This window comes from Xenopus laevis, chromosome 9_10L, assembly GCF_017654675.1.
Source record: "Xenopus laevis strain J_2021 chromosome 9_10L, Xenopus_laevis_v10.1, whole genome shotgun sequence".
NCBI lineage: Eukaryota > Metazoa > Chordata > Amphibia > Anura > Pipidae > Xenopus > Xenopus laevis.
The window spans coordinates 86,276,650-86,292,264 of record NC_054387.1 but is presented as its reverse complement, the minus strand read 5'-3'; the positions used below and the strand labels follow the sequence as shown (position 1 = coordinate 86,292,264).

Here is a 15,615-nt window from a genome sequence, read left to right as displayed (position 1 = left end):
AATTGTCTGAGCATGAACAGCAAGGGTCTGTGTTTAGAAGCTAACAGTACAAATAGTTTATTTGGTGCCTTTTATTTGGTGCCTTGCTATATGATAGCATCCTGTGTGCAATGTGATATGCAATGTGAATACCTTTGAGGAAGAAATTGAGTTGACATGAAGATTACAACATATATACATGTAAGTGATTGGATGATAAGACTATTTACTGGAATATCCACCAACCAGAATCCTGATGTTCACAGTTATAACTCTTAACAATTGGTCTTTAGTGATTGTGGGGCCAGGGGCAATACAGACCTTGCCCAAATGATATGTCTTTAGCTATTGAGGCAGTACAATTCCCAGCATTTTATCTCAAGACAACAAAAACTGAAGGACTTAAGACTGGAAAACAGTGTAATTGTTACAATATTTTGTGGTTTGACAATGGATAAGAGTATCCTAAATAGGTTGTAAATGTACACCGGCAATAATGGTTTAATTTAGAATATTGCTTGGGTGTCTCTCTTTACTATAAGTGCTAAATATCTAAATGATAATACTGAAAGCACAAGTGAGGTGACATGCAGCACCCAAATATATTGCTGGTTGGTTGTATGTTCAACCCCATAGCAACATTCCCTTGCTATAACCCCAACTGTATTGCCTCCACAATCAAGAGATACATCTCTTGCGCTGCTATGTTCACAATTTAGGGAAGTTTTTCTCTTACCCAGAATGTTCTGCTTCCATACTTCCCCTAAATTACCCATTAATTGACTAGAGATGCCGGGCCTCTGTTTCCATTCAGGCAGCCTGAACAATGTCGGACTGGGACTCCAGGGGCCCACCCAAATACCTTGGACCAGGGGCCCACCAAAAAAAACTCTCAGTACTATATTCTTCCTATCCTCACTCAACCGCTAGTCTCCTAGGGGTATATTTATCAAAGAGTGAAGTTAATAGTGAAGTTCCACCACTAGAGTGAAATTTCGCCACTTCCCATTCATTTCTATAGGGTTTTTAAAGGCGTATTTATCAAAGAGTGAAATTTCACTTTCACCCATTGATAAATACGCCTTTCAAAATCCCATAGAAATAAATGGAGAGCTGCGGAATTTCACTCTAGTGACGGAACTTCGCTCTTTGATAAATTTACCCCAAGTCTCTTGTGTTTACATACTATAATCTATTATTCCATCTATTTAGGCTCTTTGTTCTCATAGAATGAGGGAATGGCCAAGAAATAGGCCAACACTGAGGAGCATGAGGGCCCACTGGCACCTGGGCCCACTGGGAGTTTTGCTGGTATCCCGGTGGGCCAGTCCAACACTGAGCCTGAAGTCTTATAAAGTAACAAGTTTCTATAACATTTTGCCATTTCCACCAAAATGATGTACGTCCCAGAACTGCCCCTTATGGTACCTCTGCAGAGTCTAAATGATACTTTTCATCAAATGAATGGCTTTATATTTCTTTTTTGTGCAAGATGGATATTTTGCAATTATATCTGTCATTCTGGATATCTGAAATAAGCTGATATATAAAGATTATAATACTGAGTTCCTATAACGTATGTGCAGAGGCACTCTCTTATTTAAAGACCTTGAGCTATAATGTCTTGAGTGTACTCATTGGTTTCATTGCACGATCTGTGATATTATCCAGCATAGCATGATGTAGCGTGTCTGTTCTTAAACACTTTTTGGTGCTGGAGTACAGAACATTTGGAAAATCCATAACACCTGTGAACAAACAGTCAGTCCATTTGTAAAGAGAACTTGGAGGGAAACAACATACTTGGGAGTTTTATTGCACAAAATGTTCTTTAGCTACATTCCAAAGATGCTGGAATTCCGGCCTATTGTCTGGCAGGGTTTTTCATTTTTTTACATTGAGGTATTTGTTGAAAATCAAAAGAAGGAAGACACATTTTTTACTTTTATTAAAGGTTACATGATTATAATTCACATGGAATGTCCACCCTTCTAATTAAAATGTAGTTATATACCTTGGCAATTGTATGTAGTAAATATTATTATACTAATACTGGGTATATAATATGAAATCAGCTAGCTCTTATCTTTTGCTAATATTGTACAGCTACCAGAGCTGCTATTTTGATTTGATATATCATATTTGTCAAGTAGCAGGTCACTCAGAATTGTGCAAAGTCAGTACTCTACCTTAACCCAAACAGCTAAGCCAGTGATGGTAGCTGGACTTCATGTCGGTCACAAAATGTTCATCAAGACAATTGTTTTAGGGATATAAAGAGAAATATTTTAGTGCTAAGAAGGCCTGTGTTTTTGTTTTGTCAGCTTGACTATGAGAGTAACGGAGGGGTGATCCAGAAGCTACCGTCTATTTTGGAAGATGATGAGCTTGAAGAAGATGAACGAAGCCCCTTGCCAGTCAGCTCACGTGGTGTCAGCCCTGTTGAATCCTCCTTAAAGTTGCCTAAGGCCTTTAGTTCTCCAATGCTTTCTCCACTCACACCAAGAGCCTTTAAGACACCCACTAAGAGGGCAGATAAGAGCTTTGGGGACCTTCTTGGTGGAAGTGAAAAATCAAAGTTCTCATATGCAGATGGGAGCAGACCTTGCAAGCTTCAGCTACCTGCACTGAGTATCAGTGCTCCTCCCATGCTCAGCCCCAGGTAAGTAAAGGAAATATAAATTGGTTGGAATTAATAAAAATTTTTTTATTTTAGTCAAATTAACCCTGTGCATACAATACAGTTTCATTCCTCTCTTTTTAGAACAAAAATCTTTCAAATGTCATGTGGCTGGGTGACAGGACCAACTTTTTGGTTACATCTAGGGGCACATTTACTGAGGGTTGAATTTCAAAGTTAAAAAACTTCGAAATTCGACCATCGAATTTGATACTTTGATAGTCTCAATCAAAAACGTCTATTTTCGAGCGAAGTAAAAATCGTTCAATCGTTCAATCGAACGATTTAATCCTTCGAATCAAATGATTCTAAGGATCGTACAAAAGAAACTTAGCCAAAGGTCCCCCATAGGCTAAACAGCAATTCAGCAGATTTAAGGTGGCGAAATGTCGATATTTTAAAGTGACAGTACTTGAAGTTTTTTCAACTTCAATCAAATTTTGGCCTATTCGATGGTCTAGGTACCCAAAAATTACTTCGAAATTCAAAGTTTTTGAATTACAAAATTCACTACGACCCTTAGTAAATGGGCCACCTAAAGTTTGTCTGACAGCCAACACTTACAAATAAACTATACCTTGGAAACAAATGTCCTATTTTATGAGAGAGGTTTAAATTGTATATGCCGATAGGGAATGGAAAATAAATTGCTCTATCTCAAATTGAATGGCTGTTCCCATGAGAGTTTACCTCTATGAACAATATTTTAGCCTCTGACAAAAAGCACAGAGTTTTTCCTAGAAATTCTGCTGTCTGCTTCAATTTGGGTTTTGAAAACTGTGTCTAATATTTTATTGCTTGCTCCCACAGTCATTCTGTGTAGAATCTGGTACAAATTGGGTTCATTAAAAAGCAGATATTGAAAGAAATTCTTGCTCTGAGAATTTGCTGTCCCAGTATTAGTTTAAAATTCAGCTACAGATCTGCTGGCTGCTAGAGGAAAGGTCACTGTATATCTTGGACAAATATAAAATATACATAGACACTTGATATGTTCTGTTTTCAGCAGGTAGCAGATGTCATTTTCATATGTAGCCGTCTGGTGCTGAGATCTTCCTTACAGGGTACACAGTTCTGGCAAATGACTGCTTTTATTTTTTTTTATTTTTATTAGTAACCCTTTTTTTACAGATTTACAAAAGATTGATAGAGTCAGCATCAAGCCCTGCAGGAGAAATACCCAAAAGCATCACCCCTTACTTAACCTTGAACCTCCCTTGCCTTTTACCCCATTCCCCAGAATCGCACTGATATCCAGATGTTATGATTGAAAATGCTACAGATTTAATTACAGTCCAAAATTCTGATACAGTTATAACAACATATTAATGTACAAAGGTTTTTTACGTAAAACTTGATGGAATGTTTTCCAAAAAAATGAACCACCATACACTTCCCTGGTTACATGACATGCCAGCTGCTGTCAGATGGGCAGGTGAAACCAGGCAACTAATTGACACCCCTCTTTTGGAAGTCCCCTCAAGGCAAGTATTCTACGACCTGCTGTGACAAACTTTATGACCAAGCACCCGTATGCAAACCCTATGCCTAGGGGCAAATTTACTTACCACCGTAGATCCGCCAGCGTTGTCTTCGCCGCACTTCGCGAAACTTCGCCAGGCGTAGATCCGCCAGGACATCGCAAATTCACAAAGATCCAAAGTTTCTCACAAGTTACCGACCGTTTCCGACATTGCGCTAGCGAAGTTACGATGAGCGGTCCGAAGTTGCGCTACCAAAGGCTAATTTGCAAACGGCCCCAAATTTGAATTTCAATGGACGTGTATGCAGCAGCGCATACAGAACACTACACAAGTGCAGGAAAACTTGATAAAAGTTTATTTAGGTGTTCTAATGCCCTACACATGTGCCCACAGTATAGTTAAGGTGCCATAAATGTAGGGGGGAAGGTGGGCACCCTAAAAAAAGTTAGATCTTTTTCAGCCTATCACCCAAAAAACGCCAGTGTTTTTTGGGACTTAGAAAACATTTCAACTATTTTGGGACTTTTTTTTCAAAACTCCTATCTACTCTATTGCACTTCACCTGCTCTAACCTGGTGTAGTAAACTCTGGCGAAGGAAGTCACATTCAGAAAAAGACCAATGTTAGTAAATTTGCGTATTTTCGCCTCGCTGGCGTATTTTCGCCTGCGTTAGTCACTTCGCCCTTTAGTAAATTTACCCCTTAGTCACCTAGACCAATCAACAGGCAGGTAGTTGGTATGCTGCTCCGGATCCTCCAACAATGGTGCCAAACTCCTCTTCTTGCCACTAACTGACTTTGCCCACCTACCCCAGGATCTGACGTGACTAGGGTTGCCACCTTTTCTGGAAAAAAATACCGGCCTTCCTATATAATTATCTTTTTCCCTTTAAATAACATTGGGATCAAGCATCATTTTAACCGGCTAGGCCAGTAAAATACCTGCCAGGTGTGCACCCTTCCTGGCCCTTTCACCAGCACTTTCCCCATATTCTCTGCTGCCTGTCCCTATTATCAATGGCTCCAAGAACAGGCTATGTGCTTTGAAGCACTGCTTATTTTCATCTATATAATGTTGCATTTGCACTTTCTGGATACAATGTTAAAGGGTTGCTGTAATTAGTTTTTTGTTACAAAAATTTTAGATTATTTGACTATATATACTGTACATTTTAGTGATGTGCATGGCCAGATTTTTAGGACCCGAACAAAACTCTAACAGCACCCAGCCCGACCCAGCTCCTCCATTTAAAGACCTGTGTGCAACCCGCCCCCCAGTGACATCATGGAAGGGGCAGGGCGGGTGTAAATCTATAAATGTAGGAGCCGGAAAAATGGTAGTTTTAAGTCATGGGAGGGGAGATCGGAAGGATCCGACCGAAGATTTTATGCGCCAGTTGGCATTCGACTGGCAACACACATTACATGACAATACATTTACAGTGAAAACTCAATTTTACATCCCCTAATTTGAAGTTTTTCTACATTTTAACACCATTTTTTGTGGTTCTGCCAATTTATTATATATAATGCAATTTAGATTTTCCCATAATTTTACCATCTTTTTCTAGCCCTTGAAAAATTTAAAATCAAGTAGTATTGTTGCCACTTAAAGAGGACATATACCTACCTAAACAACCTGCAAAAAAACATGTAAATGGCAAAAGTGAAGACTTTTGGGTGGCTTTATGAGTCGATTCTCCATTCTGGCACTAGGTGACATGAAAAAATTCTGCTAAAAATTGCAAAAAATTACACTGCTGCAAAAACTCTATATAGATCAATATCTCTATATAGATAGCAGTCCTCTCAGAATTTGTAACCCTACCCTTCATCGGATAAACTACAATACCTTGGAGAATGAAAATGGTAGGTTTTATAAAGGTGAACTGCACCATTAAGTTCAGAATCTGCATTAGAAATTTGGTAAAGTGTTGGTGCAGGAATTAGAATTTGTAGCTCACGGGAAAAAAAGAATCACAAAGTAAAAAGGTTGTATTGTATATAGGGTCAAACTAGAGCATTGGGGACCCACCGGAGCTGCAACAACAAGGGCCCTCCTAGCAGTCACTCGGGGCTCCCTCCGGACATCCAAACTCATGCATGCACGAACGGGTTTTTTCCCCAGTGTCCCGCCAGCCAAATCCGACCCTGATTGTAGATGTATACAATTTAACAATGTTAAGTCCCATATTCACCCTAAGCACTTTCTCTGTGATAATACAACAGAACCTTGTACTTCAGGTTAACTAACCTGCATAAATATATATTGGTGGCAAACCCCTATGTCCAAAGCTTAACAGGTTAAATGTTACATGTCTATAAAATAAAATTAAAGTTTTAAAACCTTATTCCACAAAGTCCCTTCCATGAGCACAGAATTCAATGGCTTCCAATATTCCCATTACTTTAGCCTTATGATGAGAAGGGATTTAGGGGTCCGGAAAGGTAAGGCACACAAGGCTTATCCATAAGACATTGGTGCATCCAAGCACAGAACCAGACAACAGCTCCTGAATTATTTAGTAAATAATACAGAAATCTCAAATAGTTTCCAGCAAATATAGAGGCTGGTATCATTCAGCTGTGTAAATCAGTATGCAAAGGAGCACCAGCCTGAAGGAAGTTACATGCCAATTCCTAAATAAATATTTATGGATATTTGTATAGATAGATTCTTATTTCCATAACCCTAGACATAGAAAACACACCACCGTGACATTAGTTAAACAATGAATACAGTAAATAACAGCTGATATTAAAGATTCATTAACTATCCAACTTTATTAATTCTTTTTTTCTCTTCATTCATCACACGTATATCCCGAGGCAATTTTGTTTATATTAGATATCCCAAAAGAGATTATTATGCTGTATGTATTTTACCAGGCCTGTGTTCTTTTTGCTTTTGAAATATCAATTATTTATCCTTATGCTGGGAGAACAGTGGTAGGTCTCATGGTGACACAAGAACTCTGCCCTTTCATTATTACATCACATATGAGAGTCACGACTTAAGAAAAAGGTCATACATGGCTTAATTAACACCAAAGTACTTACATTTATAGTTCTTTGCTTTAGTTTATAGTAGAAGTCCCTTTGCTCCTTGCAGGGGGTAAAAGAGGTAATGGGGGGCGTTATTTGTGATAGAAAAGGCCTTTCGCTGGGGGAATGGTTATTTGTTTACACCAGTCTCTGTGTGTATACAACATATCTTCTCAAGAACACACACACATATATATATATATATATATATATAGACAAACACTCGCACTCTGATCCAGTCTTGGAGATACTGTGGGTGCTGGGTCAAAGCTTCAGCATACAATCATTGGATAAGGACCCGCACTCCAATATTTCGTGAAAAAAGTTTTTATTTTAACTTGTGCATCCAACGTTTCGGCCCATGCCTGGGCCTTTATCAAGGATAATCCTTGATCCTTGATATCCTTGATAAAGGCCCAGGCATGGGCCGAAACGTTGGATGCACAAGTTAAAATAAAAACTTTTTTCACGAAATATTGGAGTGCGGGTCCTTATCCAATGATTATATATATATATATATATATATATATATATATATATATATATATATTTCCCCCAAATTCCCAGCACTCACGATAAATGTCATTTCGTTGCCTGGGTGCATCCCTCAAAGTTTCTTCATACGATCCTCTCCAGAAGAAGCCGCACAACACAGGACTTATAATAAAGTGTTAAATTTATTTAGACACACTAACGTTTCGGCTGCCACACCAGCCTTTGTCAAAGTAACAAACATTTCAAATTTTACCCTTAAATACCCCAGCTATGGCGGGAGAATGATACAGACCCTCCCCTTTCTAACATGCAAACGTGTAATTATACTAATAGAAAACACACATGTAGTAAAATTGATAAAATGCATACAATATACCTCGAAGATGATCAAAATAAACTTTGTAGCATAAACCACTTTACCAATCAGGTGAACAATGTAGCAACCACCAAGACAATCAGTAACATGAAAATCGCAACAGTATCAGAGCAGCTGTCATCTAAACAGCACTCCGTTACAATATCATAATGAGATCAGTATTCAAACCCATATGTGCAAGGTGACGACTCTCCCTAGAAAGCCTAAAAAACCATTAAAACACCAGCTTAAAAAAAGTTCATCTTAAAGAAAGATCCGAGGAGTTAATCTGATCCGTGTGCCACCAGATTAACTCCTCGGATCTTTCTTTAAGCTGAACTTTTTTTAAGCTGGTGTTTTAATGGTTTTTTAGGCTTTCTAGGGAGAGTCGTCACCTTGCACATATGGGTTTGAATACTGATCTCATTATGATATTGTAACGGAGTGCTGTTTAGATGACAGCTGCTCTGATACTGTTGCGATTTTCATGTTACTGATTGTCTTGGTGGTTGCTACATTGTTCACCTGATTGGTAAAGTGGTTTATGCTACAAAGTTTATTTTGATCATCTTCGAGGTATATTGTATGCATTTTATCAATTTTACTACATGTGTGTTTTCTATTAGTATAATTACACGTTTGCATGTTAGAAAGGGGAGGGTCTGTATCATTCTCCCGCCATAGCTGGGGTATTTAAGGGTAAAATTTGAAATGTTTGTTACTTTGACAAAGGCTGGTGTGGCAGCCGAAACGTTAGTGTGTCTAAATAAATTTAACACTTTATTATAAGTCCTGTGTTGTGCGGCTTCTTCTGGAGAGGATTATATATATATATATATATATATATATATATATATATATATATATATATAAAACCAAAGGAATGGTGCACTCCGTAGACAAAATTAATACCTGGGTGCCAGCATGGGAAATAAGCAGTGAAAAAGGATTGCGGCACTCACAGGGTTTTAGTGAAAAAACAAAAAATGTTTTATTATTAAGCCTCAACGTTTCGATCCCCCACAGGGATCTTCGTCAGGAGCAAAAACAAACAAACATCCAGCACCCACAACCCCCCAGAGGTAATAAAGCCTTGAAATGGCGCCAAAATCTGTTGCTAGGCAACCATACAGGTGTCAGTGAAAGTGCTCAAATCTATTGGCCAGTGATATAATCTAAAAGGTACATGGGGAAAGATATAACAGCAGGGTGAAACGCACAAAAAAGATTAAGAGAAAAAGAAAACCAAAAGAAAACAAGAGCGCAGTACTGTGAGTGCACAGTGTCAGTATGTAGGCCACTCCCCCAACTCCTATTCTAACTGTCAGTGCGTGTCAAAGGCGGGCCTGGCGACCTATCATTGAGCAGCGGTGGGTGTATACTATGCTTCTACCGGGTCTCTGTACTTCTGCATTATCAGTGAGCATACAGTAATTAAGACACGACCGCTGTCCAAGCGGTTCTGCGTGTCACTTATCCAGCCCAGCCATGGAGTGTGTGGTATTCAGGACACGATCGCTGTCAAAGCGGTTCTCAGTGTCGCTGCACAAAAGTTTAAAGAACTAGAGGGTAAATAGACTCCAGGCCTGTCATCGGGGTAAAGGATTACTGTTGGTACACATCAGTACTCCCACTTGCGGTGGGGGATGGTATGCCCGGCGCTGCACCACTCCAGCAAGGAGTGGGCGGCTATCAGATACACAGAGTACTTTGACCACAACCCACATGCTACTGTGTTGCTAGGACCCGTCACGTATGGAAACACATAGGAGTCTAGTGGCTACTGGTCGGTCCGGTGCCCCAGTACTGCGTAGGGTTAAAAACACAGATAACAGGACAGCACATGGACAATAGGAAAGATGGGGGTAAAGGGATGGAGGAAGCACAAAGAAATGTTTTGATAGAAATCATAAAGCTGAAGCAGATAAAGCTTGTCAGAGAAAGCCTTATTAATATATCCATATCGCCATTGTCCAGAGTTATGTACTTAGTGATATAAGCTATCCCCATATAGAAGTTCAATCCAAGGATTCATATAAGGCAGCCAAGAGGGAGGGTTTCGTTCAATCCACGGGGAGCTACTGTGTCTAGGCGATATATCCATCTCGACTCCCGTCTAAGGAGGGCCAAATCTCTGTTGCCCCCTCTCGCCAGAGGGGGTTGGTGATCGATCGCCATACAACGGAAAGTGGGTAGGGTGTGGCCCATTTGTAGAAAATGTCTTGCCACAGGTTGTTTAGCGTTTTTTTCTTTTAGGGCTTTACTTATAGCTGACCTGTGGTTTGCGATCCTATCCTTCAGTGGTGTAGTGGCTTTGCCTACATAATAGAGGCCACACGGGCAAGTTACAATGTAAACCACAAACGATGTGGTGCAAGTCAAGCGATACTGTATTTTTATGCGTTTTCCAGTATGTGGGTGGGGGAAGTCTTTGCCAGTAAGCATAGATCTACACGTCGTGCAGTCAGCACCGGTAGCACCCCAATTTCTGTTGACCCGAGAGCCAATTCGGGGCTTCCTTAGTTCTGTTCACGAAGTCAGTTTTCACCAGAATATCTTTCAGGCTACGATTCCTGCTGTGGCCAAACATAGGTGCTGGGGCATGGTGTAGGGAAAGTGTTTCGTCCATGGCGATAATTGGCCAATTTTTTTGCACACACTTCTTTAGGTCCTTGGACAGATGTGAGTATGTGGTGGTGAAAATTAACTGTGTATTCTCTGATTTAGTAACATGCGGTTTTTCACTTATCAAGTCCTCCTGAGTATGTGTTAGGGCCCTCTGCAGTTGCTGGTGTAAGAGATCCTCATTATAGCCCCTGTCTAGAAAACGTGTGAATGTCTCTCGAAGTTGTAACAGTGTCTTTTGAGGATTACTGTTGTTGCGTATAGTCCGTAAGAATTGTGAGTATGGGATGGCTCTGGAGGTGGCTGGTGGGTGGTCGCTGCTAGCATGCAAGATCGTATTACGATCCGTTGGTTTCCTATACAGACTGGTACCTAAGCCCTGTTCTGTCTTAAATATCAATAGGTCCAGGAACTCAATGCTATGGTTATCAAAATTCAGTGTCAGTCTGATAGGGGTGTCAAGTGTATTGAGTTTTTCCACAAAGTTTAGCAAGGACACAGAGTCGCCCTTCCAAATAAACAGCAAATCGTCAATGTAGCGTAAGTATAAAATGATATTGTCCCCAGTCCAAGTAGCAATGTTTTCTTGTTCATATTGTAACATAAATAAATTAGCATAGGAAGGAGCTAGGGCACTTCCCATTGCTGTCCCAGATACATGTAAATAAAAGGTATTTTCGAATCTAAAGTAGTTCCTAGTTAGTGTTAATTCTAACAACTGTAATAGGAATTCTGTTGGTACAGTTTTGTCTGTGCGTGTCTCAAGTGCTATCCTGCAGGCATGAATGCCTAGGTCATGGGGTATAACAGTGTATAAACTTTTTACGTCCATTGTCGCTAGTAAGTAGTTATCTGGTAGTTCCCCCAGTGCTTTAAGGGTTCTGATTACGTGTGTCGCGTCACGGGTATAAGATGGTATTTCAGTGACAAGTGGTTGTAAGAAATAGTCAATAAATTCTGCCACAGGTTGGAACAGGGAGCCCTTAGCCGAGATGATGGGCCGTCCTGGGGGTGCAGACAGGGATTTGTGTATTTTTGGGAGCGTATATATAATGGGAATGCGAGGGAATTCTGAGCATAAAAACGTATGTGTGTCAGGGTCTATCCAACCTGTGGAAAGGGCTAACTGCAGCAAACTGTCCAGTTCACGTTTAAAAGTTGCCGTGGGATCCCCTGGTAAGGTACGGTAAGTCGAAGTGTCAGTCAGCTGGCTCAGTAATTCTTGTTTATAATAGTCATAGCTCATTAGTACAATCCCTCCTCCCTTGTCCGCTGGCCGAATGACCAGGTCATTGTCATGTGTTAGTGTGCCGATGGCTTGTCTCTCTAAGGGCGATAAGTTCTGGTGTGGTCTGGAATGCAATATTATTTGAGACATCTCTTTAGACAACATGTTGCTGAATGTGCGTATAGAGGCAGGGGTATTTGGAGGGTCAAATTTACTGGCTGTTTTAAAGATCGGGGCAGTGGTTCTAGATTTGTGCCTGAAGTGCTCCCGAAGTTTCAATTTCCGCTGAAATCTATGGATGTCCCCCAGGATGTCAATTGGTTCAGGCGTTTTACAGGGTATGAATGAAAGGCCTTTGTTGAGGAGAGAGAATTCACCAGGGGTGAGGATATGTTGACTTAAATTGAATATCACATTCGTTTCCCCCGTGGGGGTTTCCCTCTTGGGTTTGTACCTCCCCCTTCTGGTGTGTCCTCTCTTCCTCTTTCTTTGTCCAACCGGGATCTTGTGGTAAACCCTAAAAAAGCACTTTGTCCAGTCTGGTTGGAAAGTCCTGAGTCAGAGTCTGTAGATTGATCTGAGCTATCTACAGCTATCTACAGTCTGTTTGTTTGTTTTTGCTCCTGACGAAGATCCCTGTGGGGGATCGAAACGTTGAGGCTTAATAATAAAACATTTTTTTGTTTTTTCACTAAAACCCTGTGAGTGCCGCAATCCTTTTTCACTATATATATATATATATATATATATATATATATATATATATATATATATATATATATATATATATATATACTTTGACAAAGGCTAGATTGCTAGCGAATTGTTTTTTTTGCTATATAAGACCTGCAAGTGTGGACTTCTCTCCTTTTCTCCATAATTATAATAATATGTATTGGTAAAAATTACTTGTTTTCTTCAAAAACATTACTGCAGTTTATATCAATAAACTGCTGTGTAGCCATGGGGCCAGTCATTCAAGATGAATAGGGCAAAAAGACTCATATTTGCACAGCAGATAATAATAAGTTCTGTAAAATAAAATGCTTTTAGTTCTTACATTGCAAGATAATAGTGGTCACGTAGCTCTCTACAGGGCTTCAGAATGAAAACCTTTCTCATATAAAATTGGACATTAGCTGCCAAGAAATGCAGTAGTTTATGTGTAGGTGCTGGATGAACTGATGACATTTTAAATATATATATATATATATATATATATATATATATATATATTTTTTTTTTTTTTTTTTTTTTTTTTATTATTATTATTATTTCAATATAAGACATTACTGGTCTTTTAGATAGACCCTCCACTTTTAAACCACATTACCTATTGGTATTGGGAATTTGAAGAGCTCTATGAGTATTTATAAAAGGCCTTGGATATATAGATAGATTCAACATAGTATCACACTGAAGCAATTGCACTGTAAAAAAGAACCGGAACAATAAAGCAACAAATGGCAGGGACAGATAGTTATCGGAGGTACAGAAATCGGAGATCACCCCACTCTCCATAATGATAATGTGAATCTACTTCAGGACATGCAGCAATGTCCATGTCATACCTAAGGCTAATACCAGAAGGGGCTCAAAATGGGCGTGCTGGAAAATGCAGGCTGAGAATCAACCCCTATACTGGCCCCAGGTGCAGGTACAAAAGGTGGATTTTGGCCAGAGTTTGCATTCTGTTGGCATCTGACATTAGCCTAATGCAAAAATAAATGAAAAACTCAGCACTCACGACAATTACTGCTTTGTTTTTATCTATTCCACAGTGTAGAACAAAAAGTTTTTGGGGGGAGGGTTTACACTTTCCTGTATTACCTGCTATTAGGAGAAATGCCCCTTTTTTTGAAAATAATACTGACCTTCCTCTCACTACTAAACTTCTTCATCAGATAGTTAACAAGTACATTTTTAGTGTCCAGTCAGGTGACAATCTTGGCCATCATAGTCCAGGCTCCAATAAAAGCTGAAGGCCCCACTTGCATGAGAATTTGGTTCAGAAGACATGAGGGTTTTATTGAGACTAAATCGTAAATTCTCTTTAGGCTAGGTAAGCTGTGTCATACAGCTGATTCCATTAGAGCAAACAGATGGTGTCATTTCCACTAAATAATGTATCATCCATGCATTCATCTTATTTGACTGGGAAAGTAAAGACATGGGTCCCCAGAGTAAACAGCAGTTTAGTCTTTTAGTAATATTAATAAATATTTGAAATGCCTTCCAAGTCCCTCCAGCTCTTCTCTGAAGTGTGATCAGCTGGAAAGATAAACATTGAGCTTTTGGTGATCATAGCTCATAACTGCCTCGAGATGGAAATGCGACGCATGCCGACATTTCTTAATGATTCTCGAATCCTTCTTGGTGGCATTTTTTAGATTTTATGTTTTTTACTTAATAGTATTGGAAAGGCATTGGTTCGCGGTATGTACACCATGAATGTAGAGAAATATTTGATTGTTATTTCATATTTTATATGCAAAGAGAAAATATCTTCTCCCCGTTATTTATCCAGTGGGATCATCCATTTAAAGGAAATGTATTCCCTCAAAACACGATAATGTAAAATTATTCATCTGATGTTTCTCAGGTTAGTTCTAAGCAGAGCAGCGTCACAATATTTTTCTTTTCTTGCTAACTTAATTTTCTTCCGACTGCGGCCAGTCAGCCAAAATGAACAGCAGATGGCACAGTTGTTTAAAATTCATTATATTGAATGTTGAAAACTAGAAAGCAAAAATATGTCAATTGCAAAAGTGCTTAGAAAACACTCAGAGCTATTTTACATTAATCTTTTATGAAGGTTTTCTAAATAAATAAAGCATAAAGATAATTTCTTTATTGTTAATAGTATTTCAGTGCTGGGCTTTTTTTTTTTTTTTACGGGGAACTTGGAAGAGTGGACTTTACTCACATGCATTGGAGACTGCTTTCACTTGTATAATTCCATTTCCCTCTTTAAATATAAAGTATATTCTATTTTTTTCATTTGCTGCTAACAGTTAACAAAACAGAGCCATGTCATCAAAACCAGGATTTACAAAACATATGCGTGTAATTATCCAAAGGCAGCATGGCGAATATTAGTTGCTGTTACCATAACTACAACAAAAATCTTATTCTAGAAATGCAGAGTATTTTAGCAATGGGCTAGTGTTTAAACGCAAGATGTATTATTAAAGTGCTCTTATTCACATATCAGTGATATTTATTATGCAGCACTGTTAAAATAAAGGAAATACACAGAAAAGAACTACAATGCCAGTTGGATAACCAGATGGAGCTATCCACTGGAATATGGGACACCTGGATATTAAATAGACGTATTATTATATTATTATTACTAACTGGGCAATGGGCAGAGTCCCCCTTCCTCCTATTTCCTCGGGAACCAAGCGTTTCAAGCTGGGCCGCATTCATATGCATTCTGGGCCTCATGTGGCCCTCGGGCCGCAGTTTGGACACCCCTGCCCTAACACATGCACACTAACACGCAGAAAAGATCGGGCCAATCTTATAAGAAGCAATTTAAAGGCGTTGTTCAGCTTTGAGTTAACTTTTAGAATGATGTAGAGAATGGTATTCTGAGACAATTTGCTATTGATTTTCATTTTTTTTTACTATTTGTTTTTGGGTTATTTAGCTTTTTATTCTGCAGTTTGCAATTTCAGCAGTCTTGTTGCTATGGAACAAATTACTCTACCAACCATGC

At 39.2% G+C, this 15,615-nt stretch overlaps 1 protein-coding gene across 1 annotated transcript in view; it reads left to right on the top strand.

The window, feature by feature from the left end:
* LOC108701858 (potassium voltage-gated channel subfamily H member 8) overlaps nt 1-15,615 on the top strand; it is a 224,621-nt gene that overhangs the window by 194,957 nt on the left and 14,049 nt on the right. The window contains exon 12 of the mRNA XM_041577236.1: nt 2,304-2,641. Within this exon, the coding sequence (XP_041433170.1) occupies nt 2,304-2,641 (338 nt within the window). The remainder of the gene's footprint in view (nt 1-2,303; nt 2,642-15,615) is intronic.